Raw genomic sequence first — 26,429 nt, 5'->3', positions numbered from 1 at the left:
GAGTGACGAGAGGGAGGCTTGAAGGCTTGTGCATCAGTTTCTGCATTATGTATGTACTGAAGGCTCTGTCACTCAAGGATAGTTTTGTTAATTTGTTGTTTAATGTGCTGTGATTTTAGTACATCATAATCATGTCTAATTATCTTCTGTATTATCTCCATATCCGTTATTTTCCTGCTGTATCAGAGAGGAAATGTAGGAAGAACAGAGCAGAATAGAACTAATGGTGTATTGCAACCCTGTGCCTACACACAGTTATGTGCTTCTCCCAAAAATACACACACACATCAGGGACGTCATCTCCGTGGCCAGCTCAGATCGATCCGTCCCAGAGGAAAGTCAGCCGGTCCAGTGGCTAATCACACAGATGGATCTCCGGTCTGACAGCTGTCATAGGCAGTGAGAGTCCTACTGGATCACTTCCTGTCAACACTAACACACTCCAACATAAAGACACACACATTTTTATGTTAGGCGCTGTTATAGTATTATTATATCCTTGCTCTTTGCTGAGGAAAGCACAGTGTAAACATTTTGAGAGAGCACAGCAGGGTGTTCTAACTTTTTCTCATCGCATCCCTTGTGGGATTTATTGTAAAAACACACAATGTTCACACGTTTCAACTGTTCTCTCAACAAACTGTCACAAAGACACACAGAGCTAAGATTACATATATGTATTTAACTTTGGTACAGCTTTCTTGAGGATGCATCACCAACATATCTGGTCATGTGCCTTTAGCATAATGTAGGCTATTTAAGTATGATGGACATATGACTTCAAACATATCAGGGTATAACGTGATCGAAATCATATTGATTTTCATTTTGTGGAATTTGGGGTGGGGTGGAAATACTATGCTGTCAATCAGCAGCTACAAAGTTCTTGTTTCTGATTCACTCATTCGGTGGCTTTAATGACTTTTTGTTTGTTAGCTGTTCAGAATTAAGGAATTTTTTTATGTCAAAGGTCAAGGTTACTGTGACCCCCATCCCTCTCATTCTCATGAGTGCAATATTTCAAGATGGCTTGAAGGGATCTTTTTCAAATTTGTACAAACGTCCACTTGGACTCAACAATTAACTGATTAGATCTTGGTGGTCAAAGGTCAAGGTTACTGTGACCTCACAAAACATGTTTTTGGCCATAACTCAGGAATTTATACTCTAATTACAACAAAATTTCACACGAATGATGCATTCAGCTCTCTGCATTCAAAAGGTCAAAGGTCTATATCATTATGACATCATAATGTTCTGCGAAGACGCTTTTCTGGCCATTACTTGACACTTTATCTCAGGAACAGAAGGGGAGACATTTTGTCAGATAAGGAATTAGTGACACTAATCTTAGGTGTCCATCTTGAAACTGTGTTGATTGTCTAGATCTTCTGTGCTCCATGTGTGTGAAGCACATGGATGTATCAAGAGAATTTCTGCTCTGCTTCCACACTGTGGGGCCTATAGGGCAGACAACTTGACTCAGAGACTTTTGAAATGTTATTGGACCAAATGGTTGAAATCCAGATAGCGAAACAAGTCATTTGTTTGTTGTGACGCTCAAAAAATGTATCCACTGATTTACAGATGTTGTCTTTCACAATGTTGTTGGACAAAATCTTCTTGGCCCATATGGCATCAAGTGACAGACCCAGATATGGTAATTACAGGATTTAGCCAGTGTGTCCGATTAGTTTCAAAGCTGTTCCTTGGGGCTTGATGAAGCATCCACATTTTAGAATATGTAGCTTCTTTGCAGCAACATTCATATGTGAAGAACTATTTACTGTCATGGATACATTTATGTCTGGACAGACATGGATGTAAACTGCACCTTGATTAATTGACATACATAGACATACAACCTTGTGGCAGTAATTCTAGTTGACTGTTTTATTAGGTTTGCCATGAACATATAGTTTTAAGATATTGGAGTAAGGATATTGCAGTAGTCTGAGTCAAGGGGAGGGTCCATATAGATATTAATAACATCAGGGAGTGTCTTCAGTCCCTCCCCACCCAAATACTTTGTGTGCCGTCCCTTAGCATGCCTGTGAGGACGCCGAACTTTAAACCTCTTCAGTGAATGTCTTCTTAATCCCAATTAGAGAAACACTTTAAAGGGGGGTTAAGTCATCTAATGGGCGTTTTATTTACAAGGTCTGAAACTTGAAGGGTCAGCACTTGGCGAAAAAGTCGTCGAGTCATTGGTATTGATCAACAACCCTATTAAACCCGTGCAGACATATTATGGTCGTTCTGAGCTATGGGAGAGTAAAAAGTGTACCTTCGAGGTTTAGGGTTGCACCATTACTCTGCCTCACATATTTCCTTCATCTCTAATGTTTTTATGTATTTTTTCCCTTTATCTATGTAACAATAACTCCTCTGCCAAAGTCTGGCCTGAAGGTGAGAATGTTTGGGAAGCTCTCTTTAAAGTGGCGTTCAGAGATCCAGACACTGAGCTGGAGGTACAGTCAGCCAGTATCCACACCGGTTAACCTTGTCCAGCTCTCTGTGGAACGATTTAAATATTCAGTAGCCCAAAAGAAGCTTCCCTGCTGCCAGAGGAGATGCATATCATTCCCCTTCTTTAAAGATGCACATACAATTTGAGCTTTACATGCAGTAGCCCTTTGCATGATGCAGTCACCATGGTAACATTGTCACGGGGGTTACAATAACTCATTCATGTTGTAAAATGCACATCAATAAACACACACCTCACTCACGCTGTAGTATTTCCCCTCCTCCCTCCTCAGCCTGTCTCTTAAGCACACATCTATTCACACACACACACACACACACACACACACACACACACACATACACATGCATACTATACACAATCCTTCTGATCTCGTAGTGTTTCCCCAGGGTTGCTCCGACACAAACAAAAGCACAGTTTAAGGTTAATACCACTTCTCTGAATACACCTCCAGCCAATACTGATGTGTTTGCCAGAGGTTAAAAGTTCAGAGAATTACAGTCTGCTCTGTGTGTGTATGCTGATAGGGTGTGTGTGTGTGTGTGTGTGTTTGTATGTGTGTGTGTTTTAAGCCAAACTGTGTCTGACAGGCTGACAGAACAATGAAAACTAGAGTGTGTATTTCTGTCAGGGTTTAGGTCGAATCCAAACTCTGAAAGTATCCACTCTTTCCTCTGCGCTCTGTTGTGCTCTCTCTCTCTCTCTCTCTCTCTCTCTTGCACACACACGCACGTATGGCACATAAACAGAAAAATTGACTCAAAGACATGCTTTTTTCCCGAGTCTCACCTCTGTGAAGCTGAAGCCTAGCGGGTCTGACAGGTGGAATCATTTATTTACCGAGGGCATACTGAGCAGCACGGCCTCTGACTGGACCTCATGCCGGCTGGAGATAGCAGCCTCACCTCACAGGGCCCCGAAGCAGCTGTGGGCAGCCGGACCGCAGGTTATCACGCCATCCACACACACATCAGAGCGGCTTAAGTGCCTGCCATGATTTCCACAGGATAGTGAAGCCTGTGCATGTGTGTCTGTGTGTGTGCAGGAAGGGAGAGGAGAGCGTGTGTCCATTAATATTTATCTACCTTCCCTGACGTCCACTGGCTGCCATTTGTCTGGATTATTTATATTTAGAAGTTTCATTTCACATGTAGGAGATATGAATCTGCGCTTACGTTCATACAAATTCATCATTTCAATATTACCTTGTGTTTAACACCAGCCGGATTTACTGTATTGTCATTGAAATCGGTTGCCAAGGATTTGTGACTCTATCTTGGATGTGAAGTATCAGGAACATGAATTAGATTAGAGCAGCAGAAAAAAAGGGGCTTTTAACAAAAATCTGATTATCCACCTTCCAACTACTACTTGCCTGCCAAATGCTAGAAGACATTTAGATTCTCTCAATCACACTTTACAAGTCTTTCAAAGGTATTTAAGACGACAACAGGATTATAAATTAAACATTAAGTCTGGTGTAACACAGACAACAGATCACAAACACAGCAGAGAAAAGCAGATTCTAAGCATATTAAACACACTGTCCATCAGAGGCATGGACTTGAGTCACAAATTTGATGACTTAGACTTGACAAAATCAGAAAACATTTGTAAGTTGACTTGGATTTTAGCATTAATGACTCCTGATTTCACTTGGCCTTGAGCCTTTTGACTTGAAAACACTGATACTTTCCCCCAAACCCAAATGTTAAAGATTATGTTATTTAAAAAGTGTGCCACAAATTTTTAAGACTACAGGCGGAGGCGGAACAACTTGCTTTCATGAATTAATACAAATTTTAAAAAGCATTCATGATTTTGTAAATGTAATTATTGTATATTATTAAAGGCCCAGTGTGTAAAATGGGTTGAAAACTGTTGAAAACAGTGACATCAGTGGTCAAATTCTAGATTGCAGGGCTCACTCGCTCACCCCCCCCGTCGGGTAAATGACGGTGGCCTCGTAGGGACAAAAAGCCTTGCGCACGAGTTTTTCAGGAGTAGGTCTATCTAGCGACGAGGTGAATGTTTATTTAGAAATCTAAGCCATGTTACAATATTGTAATGAATCCCTCGCGAGCAGGAGACCAGAGGAGCGTTCGGGAAAAAGGCCCGTTTATTTGAGCACTCCAGAAACTCTGGTAACACTCCACTCCATCCCAAACTCTGACTTTTCTGGCATAACAGACACACTTAATAACTTTACACACATACTCCTTTAAGATACTAAGTGGGGACCCCCCTCCCCCCTCTGCTCCGCCAATCTCCAGCCCGCACACTGACTGACAGGGTAGCCGGTAAACAGTGCTCAGCTGTTTATTTAGCCTAGCAATATCTCCGGACTATAGTAGCTGCGATGGACGACTTTGAATGCGATTTTGAAGAGTTTCTTGTAGCGGACACAGACCCAGAGCCATACCTGTTTGAGCCGGAGCACACAGATGAGGAACTCCATGTGTTTGATGCTGAGCAGGTGAGAAGAGAGGCTGAATGCACAGAATGGGATTCGGTGCTACTGCTGCCATTGTTGGGGAGATATATCACCAGGAGGAAAAGCGCCGCAGAGAGTGCATCACAAGGAGTGAAGTTGCGTCTTCTTTTCCTCGCAGATGACGGTTCGGGTTCATTCTCTCCTGTTGCGTGGTAAGTGTGGTCCATTCGCAAACTTTATAACTAAAAAAACTTTTCACTACTCTCTATCAACAAACTACTAACACTCTGCTGTTTCCTCCTCCTCCTCCTTCTTCCTTCCTTCCGCTGTCTTCGTTGGTTCATTTATACACACAAAACGCGTTCTCTGGCTGGCTGGATTGTCCGCTCGGTCTGCCGTACATACATGGCGGTGCAAGATGGCGACCTCTCTAAAGCAAGGCCCTTGATATATATATATAAAAGCATAATTATAAGGCTACGAAAACCAAACAAATTTTATTTTATAGCGATCATACATAAACATATTAATGGGTAGAATATTCAGATTCAGATTCAGATTGACAATAAACCATGCCAAATATTACACACTGGCCCTTTAATCAGATGTTAAAATGGCATTACATTTGGTTAAGATCGCATTATGACTTGTTAGTTTAGTTTAGACTTGGGTCTTGAGTGCAAAGACTTAAGACTCGGGCTACTTCTGACTTGCAAAACAATAACTTGCTCCCACCTCTGCTGTTCATCATACCATCTTCTGTGAGGATCAAGATAAACGAACTGTAACTGTTTAAACACAGCTGGATTTAATTTTCCAGTTCCCAGTGGGCAAAATCCTTGAGCTTGGTCGCTAATGAATCTCTTATGAAATCTTTTATATCTCCTGACTCTGTTAGCAAAGAGGTAGATTAAAGTAGCAGATTTTTCATGTCCAGCTGTTGCCGAACGTCAGTTTCACTGGTTAAAATGACGACCTGCTGCAGATCATATCAGCTGCAGCTAATTAGTGCTAATTCCATGATGGCTAACATGAAACATTTGGCTGTTTTTGGTGAATGTGCTATCTGTGTGCCAGGTTCTGTGCTCATCTAAAGATCATTTGTGAGGGGAAGGTAACAGCTCTTTGGACAAAAGCAGCAACTAATGGTTATTTTATCGAGTGATCCCAGAATTACTGTGCGAAATGTAAAAGATACAGGGTTCCTGCTTTGTATGGAATGTCAAATATAGTCTAAATAATTGACCAAGAAGTTTGGAAATTTGAGCCTGGACAAGTACGTCAATAGATGGAGCTTGTTTTGTGGGCCTATATATATGTATATTGAATTGATGAATGAAATACTTGGTGATTACCTGTCTAGCAGTCATCTGATGGTCAAAGCTCTGAAATGGTCTGTGTGTGATTTTTTTGTAAGTGCAATCTTTTCTCCAGAGAAATCATCTCGGCGATTGCATCACGCCAATTTCAGGAGAATCTCAGTTAAACTTTCATGAATATAATATCAATATTTTAAGTGTATCAACTTAATAATTCCAAATCAGCAGAAGCAAGTCTGAAAAAGTAAGGTGTGAAAGGAAGTTCATCCATAACTTCAATGTGTCAAAAACCTGTGTATTTCATCAACACCTCATTTTCGGCTTGCAGGTTGTCAGCATTAATTAGGCTGCTACTGAAAACCTTCTGTCTCATCAGACAACAAACGCTGATTCCAGATCTGCAGAATAACTGAATTTTATTATTTAAGAGTCTATATATAGCTCAGAATTAAAGGTGTTTTTATGTTGCTAACTATTGCCTGTATGGAACAGAGTCTATGTTTCCTTACCTAAACCTATAGCTCAAGACATACTTGTATAAGTGACCGCCAAATATCCAACAATGATATTTATTCTTACCTGTGTTTGCACTTATAATAGTTATACCTGGGCCCACTACAGGGCAGTGCAGACCTCAGCTCTGGAGCACTGCATTCTGCCAGTGTGTGTGTGTGTGTGTGTGTGTGTGTGTGTGTGTGTGTGTGTGCCCCTCAGTAGTGTTATTTACCGGAAGGAGTGCTGAAGCTGCATGTCCTCGGCCTGTGCTGCCATCAGCAGTGGTAGCGATGTGTGCGAACCAGTGCATGTGTATGTGTGTGTGTGGCGGACAGGCCAAGAGACAAGGTAATTACCACAGGACCCTTCATCTGGCATCCGCTCAGCTCTCAGGTCCAACAGAGCAGCTAACAGGAGCTCTGTCAGCTCACAGCGAAGACACAGAGCAGGTGTGTGGGGGGGGCACCTGTGGGCCTAAAATATGAAAACCACTACTTTTTTTTGTACATGGAGAGACAGTTGAGGACATCTGCACATGAGCACATGTTAGATAAAAACCCTGCGAGTGAGTCTGCCTGCATTGTCTCTGCATCGTGTGCGTTCTCCCCCCCAGCATCACTATTGCCTGGAGTCTCTTGTGTTATCTAGACAGGTGCAGTTGTCTGTGCCCTGCTATATAATGGGATGTGTTCAGCCTGTTCCACGCTGCACCGTCTGCCAGCACTGAGATGGTGTTCCCGATAACTCCTCACCCCCTGATAGAGGCTCAGGCTCTGCAGCAGGGTGAAACACAGTGAGGGAAACAGCCATTGGGCAGCAGTACTGCACATATGTTTGGACTAGTGCTGATCTTCTGTCTCCATCAGCTCCTTCCAGGTGCTTCCCTAGGTAAATTAGTTAATGTGAGTAATGCTTGTGTGTGTAAAAATGTGTCTGTTCAGGCGTCCATGAGTTGATTAGCCCCCTTTTATTAGAGCTCCACTTGGGAGGTTTCCTGCTGGGTAGGTCTCTACTCAACACGAGGGCTCTGGTGAGCATGTGGCCTTTTACACCACTATCACTGAGAATACAAAGAGTCACATGTAATGTCTGACTACTTGTGAGACTTTTGAGTCATTCAAGGAAGTAAAAATTCAGAAAGTGATTGCCTTCGTAATTGGGAGGAGTAGGCCTGTCACGATAATTATGTTATCGACTTATGTGGATATGACCTTGACCTTTTTGCCCGTTGTGTTTACATGCGTGCTTATTTACATAAGAACATCACCGACATTTTAGCCAACATGATGCCAGAATAAACAGCAGAGTTTTCCCCACCATCATGAGAATTGGGTGCTGCAGTTCTCCCTTTTTTTCCTCTCTACCCCCACCTACTTGCATGAGTTCAAAGTAAAAGAAAAGAACACGTGAAAGACGACACAGTGCAGCTATCCGGTTGCCTACAGCTGCACTTTTGGAGTAGAAGAGGCACAGTTCTGATAGTAGTTAGCTTGCCAACCCCTTGCGACAAGCAATAAAGTCTGCTTGTTGTAGTTTTACCCTCCAACAACGTCATCTTTCACTCCGTAAATCCACCAGCAAATCGCCTACCTCCCAGGCTGCTCAGCCCCGGTAGCCAGCTTCAGCACACCGGCCAGAATATGGTGGCAACTGCGGTGTCCCTGGAGTTTCGCTTAGCTTGTCTATTCGCTGCAAGAGGCATCACTTGGTTTCATTTTTTTAAGTCTCAAACTCAATGATTTTGGGCTACTCCTACCAAGGTATTTTAATTTTGTATATACTTTCTTGTATATATTAAAAGGTGTAAATTTCTTGTTTAAAAATTATCTTAAATATATTTTTTTCATATTCCAAGAGTTGAAACTTAACTGCTCTTTGACAGAGTGTACCTTTATTATTACGCTATTATATTATTATTATATCAGCGGCATAAAATGGTCTCAGAATGATAATAATATCGTTCATTGCCGTTATTTCTGGGACAATATATCATCCATAGAAAGTAGTCATTGTGACAGGCCTAGACAGGAGCTATTTCGTTTTATTCTTGCTCTGAAAAACACTCTGGTGGCCTTCGGTCACCATCAGAACATGGCCTAGTGGTTTGCACTAAAGTAGCCAGCAATATGGTGGTCGAGAGGCCAGCAGTAGCCAGCCATCAGTTGTACTAATTTCTTTTAGAGTTCCCTTTGGTTGTATGTATAGAGGTTTTGAGATAAATGCCTCTGAAACTTGTGCTTCAACACACATACAGTTGAGACAAATAGAATTGTATTCATGTCAAAGCACTGACAAACTTGACAGCAATGTGTATTTGTATTTGCTGCCACCAGAAAAAGTGTCAACAAGGAAAACTGTCTTGAGAAAAACTCAATGAATACATAATATTCTGGTGTATTCTGGAGGTGATTTTGGGGGTGGATTTGTTAAACAAGTCCTTAAAGCACAACACTGCACCACATCTGTGGCTCATTTTTGCGAAATAATGCCTCAAATCATAATTCATTATCCTCAAAGTAGAGAGGATAGTGTACTTAAAAGTGATCTAATTTGATCAACTAAGTGCTGAAATTGCCCATTGGTGTTCAAAATGGAACATCACTTATCTCAATTTTTGTCCTATCCATCATGAGCTGAAGTGCCACTTTTTTTCAATTGGCAGTTGCCTCATTTTTGGAGTGAAACACTTCATAGGAATATCGTAATTCACATGCAGTTCACATCGCTTAGTGTCTGGAGATCGGGGCAATTTTGTCCCCATAGAAACTGCTGCCATATGGACAGAGGAGCATGATGGGAGAAAGGTCATCACTCAGAATGGAAGCGTTAGTGGTTATTTGAATATTTCCAGCCACCTGTCTTTCTATCAGTCTGTTCTTCACTGTCACATATTACTTTTTATGTTTACTTTATGTGTGTGTGGTTTAGATTTGGTATTTTTGATTGAAGTCCTTGTCCACAGCTTATCATACTCACAGTGTTATGGATGTCTGATTCATTGCTTTGCTGATGGACGTTACAAAAGGAAAATAAAATTACAGAGAAACACCCAGAGAGACCCTCCAGAGCCGGATCAATAGCAGAGAATTTACAAGCTCATCAGAGACTTATCGCTGCTGCTGCTGCTGCTGCTTTTAGTGTTGAAGGTGCTTGTAGACACTTTCACAGGTTTAAGGTCAATGTTCAAGTGAAAGTGAGAGAGCACAGGAAGAAGAGAAGGGGGAAGAGGTGAGAAAGTGTTTAAATGAAAACAGTCAACTTGAGAGACGGGTTTGAGAGTTTGGTGCCACATGATGTGTCTACACTTCTGCTGCTGTATCGATTGCCTTCTTGGTTTGTTTTTCAGTCTTACATAAAGGTTCCTCTGCATGTCTCAAGACTCCAAGAGACACCTGATGTACACATAAGCTGATATGACTGAATATTAAATCTTTACAAGGAAAGATTGTAAGATTAACAATTCATTTATCACCTTTAATCACAAAGGATGGATTGAGATAAAGAGGATCACAGAAATAGATTTGAATAAGGACTTAAGTCTTTCAAGTGAAATTTATGATGCCGCTTAATCAGCTTTAAACTTCATTATCCTGTTAGTACTATTTTATGTTGGCTTTAGATGATTTGTGTTGCCTGAGTCCAGTGGGGCTGGTGGATATGCTTTACTGCATGCGTAAAATGACCTGCTATGAACAGCCATCCCAAGAGGAGATGTCAGTTTCAAAGTGCTGATATTATTTTTCTTGCTTTCCTGTTTTCTCTCAAACCGTTTTGTGGTTGGTGTCATTACTTATCAGAGCAGGGAAGATGTCTGTTTGAGGTCTTGTCAGTTGAACTGACACCAAAACACCCATACATGTGCATTAAAACAAATGGACTGTTACATTTGATCGTTAGACTGCTGTGATGACTTTGGACATAAAGTTTTGTTGGATTTGGACTGCCAGACTGCTTTGCATGTAGGGGAGATACTACATTTATTAGGGTTCATTTGTGTACTCTGCAGTGAACTAAACCTGGACTGTTTATATAGCACATTTCATACACAGTGGCTCTTAAAATTGCCTAGAATAAGCAAGACAAGGTAACAAAAACTTTCAAATGAGATCTATAAATATTAAATGGTGAAGGTGAAGAAAGGACAGACAGCAACACATGGTGAGCAAGTGGTTTTAAGTTCATATTTGGATGTGGTCAGAGTCCTCCTACTCTTGCAATAATTTTTAGATGATAAAATGTTGTAACTAATTTAATGTGACTGCTAAAATCTTGAGTGGACTCCACAGATTTGTCAGTTTAAGTTTTGTCTTAATATAACAGTTGACTGACAAAGTGTGTTGATGGGACCATAGTAATCCAGTGAAAGACAAATGTAGATCAATGTCAAGTATTATCTACATAAGTATGGTAGATAATGTTGTTTTTGAAGGGGGCCAAGTATTGATCTTTGTGGTACTCCATGGGTTATGCTGAACTTGAAGGGAAGATTGATAATGGAGATTAAATGATCCCTCTCTTGCAAATGCAATCCGAAGCAATTAATAGCTAGGTTTTTCTCATGCATTGTTCGTACATATACCTACGAAAAGTAATGCACCACAATTCATATATAACACACATAAACAGGAAGGCTGTGGTCACGTGACCAATGTGCTGACATGAGTAAAGAAGGTAGTTATATAAAAAGCAAAAGTCTGTGTAAGGAGATGGGTTATGGTGGTGGATGGGTCAATCAAACACAGGACTTCCTCCCAGAAGACCTGTGTTTTGGACATTGTGAAAACAAGTGAACTTTGAGTTATTTTAAGGTCATCATTGCCATGTTTCCTTTCCTAATCCTAGCCTATGTAACTTTCTGTTAAGTATGTACGTTTATGTTCAGTACATAACGTGACAACACCATTTGTGGAGAGCTAATTTGGTAAATATCATTCAAACCAATATTTAAGGACACGTTGTCATAACAGTATCAGCATCAATGTTCAGTTGACTATCATGTGAGACTTAGCTTACAGTAGCTGTTTAGGTACAACAGTACAGGCACAAACCTCAAACAGTTTAAACTGACAAAGTAGTTGATTGGAAAAATCTGGCTTAACAGTAGAATGTATGAACTGTATAGAAGGAGACCAAGTATTGATCCTTGTGGGACTCCACAGGTCATGCTGAACTGCTTGAAGGTAAGACTGATAATGAATGTAAAATAATCACTCTCTTGCAAGTACGATCTGAAGCAGTTCATAGCAGTACTAGAGCTGCAACAATATTTGATGAATCAATTAGTTGTTAACTGCTAACTTATTTGATAATTGACAAAAACCTCAAAACATTGATAAATTCAGATGAGATTTGTTTTTGAGTCATGATGTTTGAAAGAGTTTTTTTTTTTTTTCTGGTTTGGAAGGCATCTATGCAGCAGCTAGATGAGCTCAGCAGTGACACAGTCGCACAGTACTAAGCATCTGTGACGACTCAACACAGTGCCAGCACCCTGCAGCAGATCAGTGGGTAGCAAAAAGGTTAATAATACACCTTTCCACATTTTTGGCACCGTTCTCTTGAGCAAGGCACTTATGACTGAATTGCTCCACTGCAGATGCTTAGTGCCTGACAGTGAAGAACGACGCTTGTGCTGAGCAACCAAGCAGCTCTCAGGTGTACGTGTACAGATGTGAGGCGGGCCACTGCTGAGAGTGTGTGCTCAGCAAAACTGCGCCCTGGATAATGTAAAAGTTTAAAAAGGCGAACACTGCCTTGCCCCAGGCACCTGTGCTCTCTAGCAACTACAGCTGATACATTTCATCAATACTATAAAACTCTGACTTCTGCAGCCAGATCTGTGAAGGTTATTACCGCCTTATTCTCCCAAATCCCTTCAGCGGCACCTTAACACACAACACCTTGTTTCCTTGTTTGTCTAATGTTTGTCCTCACCAGCTGTTCACATAATGTTTAATTTTGGGTGCTGAGTATGCCTTAGTGGCATTACCATAATTCCAGCGTCTTCTGGGAGTGTCGTCCCCACTTACCCCGATGCAGCACAGAGCTTGAATATTGTATAACGGCAATGTCACCCAGTCGGACAGTGAAATGTATTACCTGCATGAATCAAGTTGTCATTTCCAATTTATGAGGAAGCTTAGCATTCAGAGCACACGTCTGGCCGGTGTGGGGAGCCAGCTGAAGCTGTTTGCTTCCCCGAACCCCCTCACCGACGCCCAGTCCTGCTTCTCATTGAGGTCAGTGACACTGCAAAACAAACCGAATGCACCTGTGCTCATTCTTCTTGAGAAAACACTGACTGTGTAATTATGAAATGCAGCTGTGTTTCTGCACAGAGCCCCCCGCGTCTTTTTCCTGCTTACTCATCCACCAGCACAGTAGCCTTTGCACATAATTCTCAGCTTGTTTTAACCTGCATGGAGCACCAGATGGGTGGGAGTCACAGCTCACCACAAATGAAGTATTGTCTGATAAGTTCTCAAGTTCTAAACTGACTTTAAATAAGTTTTAACTTTCCACAATCTTTATAATGTTCTTTGAGGCAAGCAGCAGAGTTAAAACAAACGCTGAGAGTTTTCTGCAAGCACTGCTTGGCCGCAGACTGATATGCCCCAGCACAGCTTGGACTCAAGTCAGCACGAAGTGGGGATGGAGCATCAGGCTTCTGTACAGCAGCCAAATCTGTTGGCCACTATTGATATCCCATTTCCTCTGTCACTCCTAAGCTGCTTTGCATTCAGAGGCTTTGCACTAAGCCCAGAGTGTCCAGCCTGTGGCCTGTAATACTGACTATACGGCTGGCTGTGCCGCTCCACAACAATCATTGAGTCCTTTATTATCCAGGAAACAAAAGCATAGCTAGTGCCACACTGGGAGCCTACCAGCCCTGACATTTTAATTGTGCTTCTCTCATATTAGGTGGGATGCGAACCAATTTGGCCATTGCTGTTAAATTCCTCACGCATTAATTCCTCTTTTGAATGTTTAGAAGGCAACATAATGGGTTTTAGACTTGGCAGAAGATTGGAGGAAAAGAGGATCAAACATCGAACAGAAGACAGTCTTTTTTTTCCGTGGCTGACAATTATAAACCTCCTGTTGAGCTTATCACATATTCAGCAGCAGGAGCTTGAGATAAGGTACTGAGTTATGGGGTTGTGGACAGCGTGTGTCAGCATCTGCAGCAAGCGTTTGTGTATGTTTTGATATGTTTAAATTTTTAGCTGGTATACTTTCAGCCCCTGAAGAAAAGAGCTGTTCAAACCCTCAGATGTAGTTGGAATTCTTAAAACACAACTGTGTATTATTCACATCCTCATCCCTCCAGTGTCACTACATTCATATGCAGCTCTCATTGGCCTTGGAGTCTGTTTTGTTTCAGCGTTCGAAGGGAGAGTGTGTCGGAGTCTATCATAAATCATAAGCATAAAGCATGCGCAGGCACTCTTAGACAATGTCACATACCCCAGAGTCAAAGTGGCAAGTGTGTTTGATAAATATAATTTGTTCCTGAGTGCGTTTTTTCCTCTCAGACATAAAAAGCAATTATTTTTTGCTTCTGTTATCCTCTCGATTCTTTCTTGTTGTTGTTATTGAATGATATTTACAGGTAACGCCTCGCCCTCAAATACCATTACCGCATCATAATGCTGCGATGTAAAGCATTTCTGCACAAAACATTTTGACAGCTTTGCTTAAATCAGCAGACATGAAAACTGCGAGTGGCAGAGGCCGCGTCCTGTTTTTCTCTGCCAATCATTAAATTTCTAATATTGAAGCAGGCAGCGTGGATGTTACGTGTCAACCCCAAGTGCAGAATATGATTTATTTACCTTCAGATGTGTCTGCCCTTCACGCTCACCTGTCACACATGTTCCTCCGACGCAACAGAGACAGCAGACGTTACAGTCTGTGAGACCACCTTGCAGAAACACGTCTTTGTTTTGTTTCTCTCCAACTCCCCCCATCACTGACTCACAAACACACAGTCATCCCCCCCGAGCAAGGTCACTCCATGCTGCACTAATGACTGCAATCAATTATCTGGTGCAACATTTAACAAGACTGAAACTCCCACATCTCTGTAGCCTTGCAGCTTTGTGCTCCAGCTTATAGAGGTCACTTGATTGTAAAGACAACAGAGCAGATGATTCTCATCTGTTCAGAGCTCCCATGAGTCCCCGAGCAGAAACAGTGTAGAGTAGTAAAATCTGTAATTGATTTCTTTAATGTATGATAACAAGGTGCTGCTGTAAACTCAAGCTAAAAGCAATTGATTAAATTATTACATAATGAATGAATAGTTGGCTACAACTAATAATGATCTTAGTTATCTTTCGTAATTAAAGGGTCATGCCACCAATTGTGCACATTAAAGAACAGTTAACCTGCCATGTGGAGAACTACTCTGCCTGTCAAAACAGTTGCTGTCAGAAGACAATTGTGAGACATTAACCCTGATGATGTAATTGTGATGTCACCAGGGCTTTCTTGGCTTTTTTTTTTTAGCATGATATTTACCACAAGTCATTAACTACATTTGTCCAAGGGCCAGAATTTTTCTCAGTAGACACTTTGAGGGACTTTAAAAAATATAAATAAATAGGTTTACCCATATTTATTCATTATTCAGTAATTTTATATTTGTTTATAGGACTTGTCTATTACTTTTTGGTAAAAATCTGTGTCACTGACCACCCGAATCTGACCCGAAAACCGCCAACTTTATGCATCATAGTAGCACAATTGTCAGGACTGAGACACAGACAGAGATAAGGACGAAATGGCGCAATGTGCGTGTATGTCTGAGGAGAGGGTTGAAGAGAAGGTGGAAGGTGGACTATTGCATGCCATGTTTCTTATGGCGAAGTAAGCTTTTAATAATTGAACTTAAAACAAAACATAATTTCCAGTAAGCTTACTCAAACCCACCCCACTGGTTTTGGGTCAACCCGCGCATCACTGCTAGTCACTAATAGTAAGCTAATGTCTGGTTAAACACAAATATTTGGGGTTGGTAAATTATTCCTAATTACATTATTTCCCTCTCAAATGTTTTTGGCCTTGTTTTAATATAAGAAGAAAAAATGCTTGATATCCTAAATACTGCAACACATATTTGTCCTCCTCACATTTAGGAATTCATTAATATTCTGCAGTCTGGATGGGATGCTGTATGTGGCCTGCAGGGATGGTTTGTGATTGCTGGATCTGGCTCCAGTTGGCAAAATATCCTGATCCATTTAGTTCCAATGCTAATGAATCTCTTGTCAGACCTTTTATTTCCCATCACTCTCTTTTATTACCAAAGAGAAATGTAGAAAATATTCAGGTAGTGCTAGCTGACTGATGCTAAGTGGCGCATTTGCAGTCACTTTTTGTTAAGAAGGCAAACATGACCAGCAGCAGATGTCTTCCATTGTTAATAAGACCAGCAGAGTGGTGAGAAATTATTTTGCTGATCATCAATTTAAGGGAAATCTTTCAGTTAAATTCTAAGATACATGAAATCAACATTTCCTATCTACTGCTGTTTGCCTTATTTTCAGGTTGAAGGTACACATTATGAACATAAAGTGAAACTATTGTGTTTGTCTTATCAGCCAAAAAGCAGTAAAGATATTTTGGTTACTTTCAAACCTTGAAAACTTTAAGATCATTGGATTTGGATTAGGAGTTAATGATGCTACTGAACCCCAACCTTAGGCCTCTGCCACATCCATTTTGCTGTTCATCCTATAAAATATGTGTTGGAAATCCTCCAAATTTATGGAAATGTGATGGTAAGTCGACAGAGTGCCTTTTTAACTGATTTATCATTTTGCCAATAACAAGTCAGAAGTAATGAAAAATGCTCGGCACAATTTCCCATCACAAAGCCCAAGGTGGTGTCTTCAAATTGCTTTTTTTGACTAATCAACAGTCCAGAGATGTTCAATTTGCAGTGCTTTAAAGCAGAAAAGCAACAAATCCTCACATTTATAAAGCAGTGGCTGTTGGGCATCTGCTTGAAAAATGATGATTAATCATTTATCAAAGCTGTTGCGTGTTAAATTGATTTTCCGTCAATCAGCACGAGACAGTGTGGTGGAGGGATAAAAGCACTGCCTCTGTCAGTGGCTACCTTTCAGGAAGTGGATAAATGTTTGATCACTGTACAAAAGTATTATGAGTGCAGTCTTCTCTATACAACGTTCAGTCTGGGATCAGCGTGAGTCGTAATGGAGCAGCGACTGCAGCAGAGCTCAGTATGAGGCTGCTAAATTGACTTCCCAGGGGGTGGGGTGGGGTGGGGGCTTCATTCAAAACACTTTAGCACTTAATGCTGGCGTACAGCAGACTGACTGCACCACCGTTTCCTACCATGCTTTCTCTCCCCCGATGGCCTGTCACTGTGCTGTCATGACAACCAGTTCAGATTAGCAGATCATTAGCATTAAGCTCTGTGAATGGGTCTTAATAATAACTGTAATTATTATGCTTCAGTTTTTTTTTTTCGTTAATGCCTGTTTTCACTGCAATGTGGTATTTTGGAGTTATTATTTCATTGGCATGTTTTACTGCCCTTTAATCAGCAGGGTGGTCACAATTAGGAGGACAGTAGGAGAATTAGTAGCAGTGGTAAAATCCTGTTCTTTGACATTTCTATATTACATTAACATTACAAGCAACTAGAGATGTAAACAGATACATTTATTCCTGTAATATTCTTCTTTTTCTGACATGTGAATGACACAATTAGCCACAAATGTCAAAACTACATCAAAAGAACATCACACACACACTGCTTGCTCTTTACAGTCGTGGACCTTTGATGTCCTTCGCTAACCACAGGATTTTACGATAGTTGATATGTGATCTGGGGCTGTGAAACAGTCTTACATGTGATCTCATAAGTGACCTTTACGAGGTGTACGCAGATCATTTGGCAACCATGGTAACATGTTTGCACATTAGCACTTGAGTGGGGGATGTTCCTTCCTACATCAGAAAGTGAAGAAGACCATGTGTCCTTTTCATAGACTGTATAAAATAATGGATGTAACCATTGGTGTGTGGACTCCTGTGCTGAAGCCTCCAGTTTGGCATTTCTGCCGTCACTGTCTTGGTTTTTTGGAGTTAGAAGTGACCATATTTGGAGGAGAGGATGTAGAGAACTAGTGGCAAACTGGGTTAGCATGGTACATTTAAAGTTATGGTTAACTGTGATAATGCTAATGCTAATGCTAACTTTTGCCAGCAGAAAACAAGCTTAAAACCATTAAAACAAAATGTACTTACTGGATAAACTAAACATCCAACTCCTTAAAGGGTCTTTTATTACAACCAAATGCTGAACAAGACTTTTTTAGACAACCAAAATGTTAATTCAACAATTAACTTTTATGATCTGAAAAGACACTGACATAGCAACAGCTACGCCCATAGACCAAATCATAATGTTGATTTAGAGTAACTTCGATTAAGAGAACTCTTGCGTCACCTACATAAAATTAAGCGGCGCGGAGCAAAGACTAGCTTGAATTGATTAGTTTTAATGACCCAAAAAAGGCCCATCAAAAAAATCTATATGAGTTTAAGTGTACACTATATTTGAAATGTTTTAAGTGCTTTACTTTGCTGTCAGACAGCTTTTCAAAGCTGTTACATAGAATGATCCAGACTCCGCCAGATCCATCCATACTTAGCAAAAAACACAGGAGTTGCTGGTCCACTGCTGCCTCCATCAGTTAGTGTGTACAGCAAAGAAAATATTACAAATATAGCGTTCACTTACACCGATTGAGATTTTTCTTAGGTGGCTAAATTTGTTTTGCTGCAGCCCTCGTCCACAGCCTCAAGTGGCCATTAGAGGAACTGCAGCCTCTGGCGTTTACACGTTTGCTTCATTTTCCAGCCCTAAAGGGGTTAAAATAGAGCAGTGAAGAACTGCTCTATTTTAGCAGTTCTTCATTAAAAAGAGTAAACCATGGCAACCCCACAGGAACCATCTCCCCCTGTAACACTACTGTCTCTATTTTACAGTCCACTCTCTTTCTCTGTGGTTGTCAGCATTCATATAATGAGGTCTAATTGCAGTCACAATAATACTCATTCTATTTTTTTGTCTGAGGTCTCTGTGACCCCAGAGAAGATAAACACATAATAAGAAACATCAAAGTGCAGCGTGACCTGCTGTCAGTCCCTGTAACTTTATTTCTCCCTGAGGCTCCATATTGTGCAGATGATGCAAGATGACATCACCAAAAACTAACAGTTCTTCGACTCCTGTTTTAAAATGAAAAGAATGCAAGGTGGCCCAGTGAGCCTCTCTGTAACTCACGTTCTTACCGGATGTGTACTTCTCTTCAGGCTGTTGAATCAGCACTGTGTGGTCTGTTTTGGCCGTGCTTAATTAGTCTCTGCTAACCACAAATTAACACTGCCATTACTTAGTATTTCCCACTGCGAGAGCTGCATCACCACAGTTACCCTCTTCCTCTCCACTAGGACGCCCAGTGAGCCTGATTTTATTTTTATATGCAATAATGTTAGTCCCCATGGCAGCCATGTTATTGTGGTAAGAACATTTTTTAAACAAACATTACTATATGAAATGAGATATTGTGAGCTCTAGAATAATCAGAACCTCATGAAACTTTACAGGCATTCATCTGGCTTTTAGATGATCTCTTCACTTCAGTGTGGCATCAGCTGTCGACCTGCTATCCCCCTAAAGATCCCCTGTCCCTCCTAACAAAAGACAGAAGTAGATCAATTGTAGGGAGGGGTGGAGTGGAAGAGGTTAAAACTATGATCCCGTGCTCTGATACTCTTTGTAACATATTCAGGAGACTTCCACTGAGTACTAATGTAATTTAAAGTGACACGACAGCATGAAACGATACAGCCATCTTTCAATTTGCTCAGAGGGAAAGTTGGGTCTCACAATTTCGTGAGGTGCATCACTAAATGAGGATATTCTGGGTTTCAGAAAACCGAGTGTGCACTAGTTCTGTAGAAAGAGACCCTCGTCAGGAAACGACAGGTGAAAACAAGCTGATCTGCAAACAGGAAGAGGGGGAGCGAGGTCAAGAAAAGGGGACGAATATGATGATTTAGTGATTTTGTCAGGGAGAGAGGGAGGAGGAGAAATGGATATTGAGCGGCTTTAGGGAGACAGATTGCAATAGAAGCTGTCAATAAGTTCAAAGCGAGCTGCGAGGAGAGAAAAGGAAATGACATGGGGGAAAAGTAAAGGGAGCTCAACATGGTAAGAAGAGTGTGGGAACCTTGAAATAAAGAGTCCCACACACAAGAACAGCAAAAAGCCAGAAGGATAGAGAGCAAGATGAAGAAAGGCGGGGAGGGGGAGGTAGCGAGACATATAAAAATGGATCAAGCACCAACTGAAGTAGAGAAGGAGGGAGTGATCGAGAGGATCGAGAGGGAGGAGGTGTGGAAAAGCAGCCATGATGAGATGGATTCTACTGGACCATGAGATTGATGACTCTGCTTCAGAAAGAGAAGGAGAGGGAAGAGATAGTCGAGACGGGGCGGAGGAATAAGAGAAAAGCCCTGATGAAAAGAACCATCGCGCCCCGCAAGATCCGACAAAATCTGGAGTCTGATAAAAGAATGAGCTGGTTTTATCTCAGCCCTTCCATCTTAAAACAGAGCACGAGCCGCATCTTTGCACATTTCTGTATCTCTAATAGGATCTATGCCACTTTTTTTGTTCATCATCAGTTATGCATAGCACAAAAAATCCCCCAGAATAAGAACACATCAAAAGAGATTATGTCAGTAGCAAATAAAAGTCTGTTTGTAAAGAAGGATTAGACGCCAAACATTCCGTGAATTGATTATCCATCACCACCTTTGAATGCAAATATTTAAATACAGGAAACACATAGGATTTGAGAATAATAAATCCATATTTAGAGCTTATATTCATCCCCTCATGGTCTGTCAGGGTGTCCAATTAGAGCAGTGATTCTGAAAGTTTCCCCACAGCAGTCCAGTTAACGAAGGAGAAGCTCATTACAGAGTAAAACATGTAAAATCCACATGCCAAGTTCAGCCTGACATTGAGGTATGGGAAGGAAGGGGGAGAGGGGAGCAAATGGGGAGTAAGACCAGGAGAATGAGAGGAAGTGGATATTAATCTGTTCCCATGAGAACGTTTCACTTTCACCTTCTCTGCCTTGATCCTGCTCCTTCTCTGTCTCACCCCTCCTCCTCCTTCTCCTCCTCCTCATCTTCTGCCTCTCAGACTGTCGGAGTGGCTCTGATTTGCCAGCCTGTGTCTGGTCCGGAGGGGATAAGAGGGAGATAAACAGCATTTGCAAACAGAAAGTGGTCGAAGCTGAGGCAGAGCTGGCTCTATCAATGGAGAGAGTTTCCTGGGATATTCACAGTCTTCAGACCGTAGAGCCGTTATCAGAGGCAGTGATAGAACGATAGGGTAACTAGCTGTGGCGCAGTGCTGCCTGCCGAGCCGAGTGGGCAGACGTTACGGGCTGTAATGAATAGGGAATAAAAAATATTGTTAGATATGTCACATGCCTCGCTGCTATAAATGCCTTTTGTGAAGATGAAACATGTTAGAAGTTCCACCTTTTGTCAACATGCTTATCTTACTGCTGCCGTTTCATGATGTAGCTGTGATTAATGTCACCGCTGACTGTTTGTTTTCTCATCTTTTTTTAGAGGCTGTCACAGAGAGCTAAAAGTGTCCATGGGAGCTACGATGGGACACAGTGAGACCGTGGACGTGATAGGAAATCTCTGCAGAGCTCCTTTTCAATCACAACACCAACACTAGACAGTAAGGAAGTCCATTATCTAAGATTAATGTCAGCTGTGTTGCGGAGGCAGCCTCAAGCTGCACCGCCGGATCTGAGACAACCCATGGAGGCGTGGCCTCGATGTTTCCAATGCTGCTGCCGCTAACACCAGCCGAGTGAACAGCGATGCCTTCTAAGGTCTCCTGCTTATACTTGCTGACAGTGATTTGCTGGGCCAGCGCTCTGTGGTACCTGAGTGTGTCCCGCCCCTCCACTTCCTACGTGGGCCAGCTGAATATCCCCATACGCAAAACACCCAAGCTAAACAAGAACACCACCTTCAGTAACATCCGCACGCGCTCACTCAACCCGCACGACTTTGGCTACCTCATTAATGAGGAAAAGAAGTGCGAGGCAGAGCCCCCCTTCCTCGTCATCCTCATCAGCACCACCCACAAGGAGTTTGACGCCCGTCAGGCCATCAGAGAGACATGGGGTGATGAGAGCACGTTTCCAGATGTGCGTGTGGTCACACTGTTCCTGTTGGGCCGCAGCACTGATGGTGTCCTCAACCAGATGGTGGAGCAGGAGAGTCAGATCTTTCATGACATCGTAGTGGAGGATTTTATTGACTCTTACCACAACCTGACGCTCAAGACGCTGATGGGCATGCGCTGGTTGGCCACATTCTGCTCTAAGGCTCAATATGTCCTCAAGACAGACAGTGATATCTTTGTCAACATGGAGAACCTCATCTACAACCTGCTGAAGCCCACCACCAAGCCCAGGAGGAGGTACTTCACCGGCTACGTCATCAATGGTGGGCCAATCAGAGACATGCGCAGCAAGTGGTACATGCCCAGGGATCTGTACCCTGAAAGCAAGTACCCTCCCTTCTGCTCTGGCACCGGCTATGTCTTCTCTGCGGATGTGGCCGAGCTCATATACAAGACCTCTTTACACACCAGGCTGCTGCATCTGGAGGACGTGTATGTCGGTGTGTGCCTCCGTAAGCTGGGCATCCACCCCTTCCAGAACAGCGGCTTCAACCACTGGAAGATGGCCTACAGCCTCTGCCGCTACCGCCGGGTGGTCACCGTCCACCAGATCTCCCCAGAGGAGATGCACCGCATCTGGAACGACATGACCAGCAAGAAACACCTTAAATGTTAGCAAGACTGTTAGCACTAGCGCCAGTGGGAGAGTCAGGGAGGAATTGAATGTCCTCTTATGACCTGTGTCTCCATCATTAGCATTGGCAAATACTGTACAGCACGTAGCACTGAGCTGAAGGAACAGTATTGATGAAGCGTCCAGGCGCTGATTGCTTTGCCAGGAGTCTCTGTAGTGCAAGGCCAAAGCAGACTCCTCTGTATTCTACGTCCTTTCTCGCTTCAAGGTGTTTATGAGAGCTGAGACTCACAAATCAGGCACAAAGTTGGAAACATGTTTTCCAAAAATGTGCAAAATGTTCAGGTGGTTGGTTGTCATTGCCAGCAGCACTACGATTTTTGTAGGGAAATACAAGACAGGAAGCTCAGAGGCTCATGTTTAACCACTCATTTATACAAGACACAAACTGTCCCCAATTACTAAACTGCAGATTACATAAATGCCAACACACTTCTTTGAACCCAGACACTCGCCTCTTGGGTTGATCACAAGCTCCAATTATGAATGTTCCTCATGTATTTTCAGTTGTTGTACTTTCTGAACAAGGTGTTAATGTTGGATGTACTGTCTGACGCCGCAGCAGCTGTCGTCATCGTGAGGACCATGGTGAGTTTACAGTGTAATGACTCATTTAACTAGACTGAAACACGTGTATCATGTTGCCGTAGGAAAACGCAGTGGAATTAGAAGTATTAATGACTGGACCTGTTTGCCTCTGTGATATTCTTTTCACAATCAGACATATTTTCTTACAGCAGGTCCACAGATCTTTGTATGGTGCGATGAAAAAAGTACACGGACAGTGTGGAGATATCGGCTGCTTGCATTCCCAAGTGAATGTTACTTCTGTTAAAGTGTAATGTGCAGTTATTTGTCCCAGGCAGTGCTGTGAGCAGGCTGCAGACTATTATATTTTCTATTACTTGAACATAAAGGAGAACAGATGTACTGTAAGAGCAGTGAGGACGAATATAACACTTTTGAGTGCTTTCTTCTTTTCAATTACTTGAGATTAAATAAAGCGCTTTTATAAGACCTGATATTGTATTTATTACACAACACAATATAAAAGTTTTTATTCTGCTGGATTTATGACACATAATCTGTAAGTTAATACACCGGCATGCATATTAGGAAACTAGATTATACCGTGAGGCGCTTCCCTATGACTGTTTGGAAACATGAGCTGCAGAGATGGAAGCGTCTCATTAGGACTGCTGCTCGTTGCAGCAGCTGTGCTCAGTTTGAAGCAGGTCCCAGCTCTCAACACGTCACCGACGGGCTGCTGTGCAAACAACACGGCCGCGTTCTCCTCCACGCAGGTGTTGGTGCGTGTGCGTAATTGGAGAGCAGACTGTGAGCAATGTGTGATTAAATCAAATGTAGCATCTGTGCAATTGGCAGCTGAATGGCTGCTTTCAACCATAATGTCAAGAGGAATCACTGCGCTGGCTGGATTTTATGTTGAAATACAGTGCTTACGTCTTTCTTCCTAATGTGCCTTATACTTTCTCATGTTTTTTGTATTTTTCCTTTTTTGTTTTTTACTTTCTCCCTCATGTGCAGGCAATGCCACGGACCGACTGCGGCCATGGACTCCAGAGTGCTTATTTCACCATAGAAATAGAATGAATAAGAAGGTCTTTGAAGTGTTTGTCATAATTCTTTGACATGTACGAAGGAAAATGGCTGTTGTTGTTAGTTATGACGACAACACACGTCAGTGGTGCCGTAGAGTGTTACACACTCACTAGTTCAACATATATAATAGTGCGTATGATATCCTTTAGCAGCCCCATGAATGAGCACTTTGTTCTTTACTCCTGTCAGCACATTGATCCCAATTACAGAGGCTATACATGAATTACTAGCTCATGATTACGTGGGATATGTACGAATTTTTGTGTGTTACTTTCAGGGTTGGAAATGAATTTTTTTTTTTTTTTTTTTTTTTTTGGCTGGTGAGTAAAGCAAATCAAGCGGCCACTTGCATATTTTACGAGCATGTGGCTGGTGGTGGGTGCTAATTTCCAACCCTGACTAGTTTGAGAAAGCCGTTTTGCCCATTCTTTACCTTTTCTCCTCTAATATACAACCTTACACCAATCCATTTTTCTCTCTTCCTCCGAGATATGACTAACATTAGCTTTATTGCCCTTTTCCCTCATCATAAAACACACTTAGTTCAGACTCGACAGACACAAAATAAACCATCTTAGTCAGTCTTAGTTAGTATGTTCACCATTCCAACAATCACCAGCTTTGGTTTGGTTGAAATAATAATTCACTGATAAAAGTGTGAAAATATGCCGATCTGCATGCTGTTTTTTCCCTCAGCAGCAGCTTTCACTCATTTTTTGGAGGCAGCAACAGTAATGTTACATCATGTTTCAACAAACATGCAGTCATGGCAACAACAAAAATTAAAAACAGGGAAATAACACTGATGGTGATATTTTAAAAACAGATTGTGTATTTGAAAAAGTAACATTACTGCTCCACAGCTCGTTAAAGAAGCAACAGACAGCATTTTTGCCTATATATATCATTATGAAAATAATGTGGGTAGCACAGGGTAGTATACACAGTAAAATCAGACTATCAGCGTTTACATAGGTTACTTAGTGACTTTGCAATAAGCTTCTGCCACCGGGGACAAATTTTCGCGGGAAAAAAAATCTGCTTTACGGCAGGAAACGTGTCATGTATTGCCAAACTGGTTGGTCAGCCAATCAGGGACTGGAGCTGGTCCTTATGAGGAACTGGCCGGGGCATGAGATAGTTGAGTCAGGAGCACAATGGCAGACGGACAAAGTTTGGAGATAAGTGAAAAACGGCCTCCCAAAAGAAAACAAGCTCCTCTGTCTGAGGAGGCAAGGATGCACAAAAAGGCGAGTGATAAAAGAAGAGGAAAAACAAGAGTAAACCTCAGTCAGGCGTTCAAGAGATGGAGGGAGCTCCATGACCGAAGAGGCTTTAACATCGGTGTCCAGCTAGCTTTCTTTCTAATGGATCAGTAAGTAACACGGCTAAATGTTAGCTAGACGAGAGAGGACTGTACTGTACTGGCTGCTCGTTCATTCCTAGCTGGCCAGCATCGCAAATCGCCATGACCAGGGACTGGGTAGCGAGTGTTGGTTGGCTGACATCCTCGTTGCCATTCTCCGGCAGCCCTCAGACAGTGATACCCCACCACTCTGAAGGGCTCCCCCACCCCAAGGTTCGAACCAGGAATCCTCTTGCTATGCTAGGGGACGGTGTTAACCACTGCATCACCGTGCCAATAATTAATTAGGAATGTCCGTCCTACTCATTCTATTTCTATGGGAGAAAATTCCTCTGTGCTCACCTCACATCTCAATTCAACACTTGGACGTACCAGCAGGATTTATGTCACCACAAATACTTAAGAAGCCAGTTTCTTACCTTCACTGACAGGTTCATGAGTGATGTCAGACTCTAACATACTTTATTAACATAAGAGTGAGCAAGTGCATTATTAGACTTGCCATCAGTGTTGTGTCTGGCTGTAAAAATGTGTGAAATCTCTTATTCTCATTGATGTGTTTATACTGTGCAGTGCTGATTTATCCAATTCATAGTTTTATCATGAGTACTTTTCCCCAGCGACTCCTTGATTTGACATGTTTGCCTTTTACAGGGACATCTACCTGGCCACCGTCATCAAACACTCAGCCCACTGTGGCCTATAAAACAGGATGTTTCTGGTGAGTCTGATAAAGCTTGTT

General features: G+C 42.0%; 1 protein-coding gene across 5 annotated transcripts in view; it reads left to right on the top strand.

Annotated features, from left to right (window-relative positions):
- The window catches only part of LOC117249842 (beta-1,3-galactosyltransferase 1-like), a 124,528-nt gene extending 100,813 nt beyond the window's left edge, over positions 1-23,715 (top strand). For 3 of the 5 annotated variants that reach the window (XM_033615629.2, XM_033615628.2, XM_033615626.2), the window contains one exon: positions 21,431-23,715. In XM_033615629.2, the coding sequence (XP_033471520.1) occupies positions 21,694-22,680 (987 nt within the window). In that variant the 5' untranslated portion in view covers positions 21,431-21,693 and the 3' untranslated portion in view covers positions 22,681-23,715. The other 2 variants (XM_078166004.1, XM_078166003.1) reach the window with 2 other exon arrangements.
- The last annotated feature ends 2,714 nt before the right edge of the window (positions 23,716-26,429 follow it).

This window comes from Epinephelus lanceolatus, chromosome 24 (assembly GCF_041903045.1).
Source record: "Epinephelus lanceolatus isolate andai-2023 chromosome 24, ASM4190304v1, whole genome shotgun sequence".
In the NCBI taxonomy this organism is placed as follows: domain Eukaryota; kingdom Metazoa; phylum Chordata; class Actinopteri; order Perciformes; family Serranidae; genus Epinephelus; species Epinephelus lanceolatus.
Note: the sequence above shows the minus strand (reverse complement) of the source record. Positions and strands in the feature narration are given on the sequence as shown.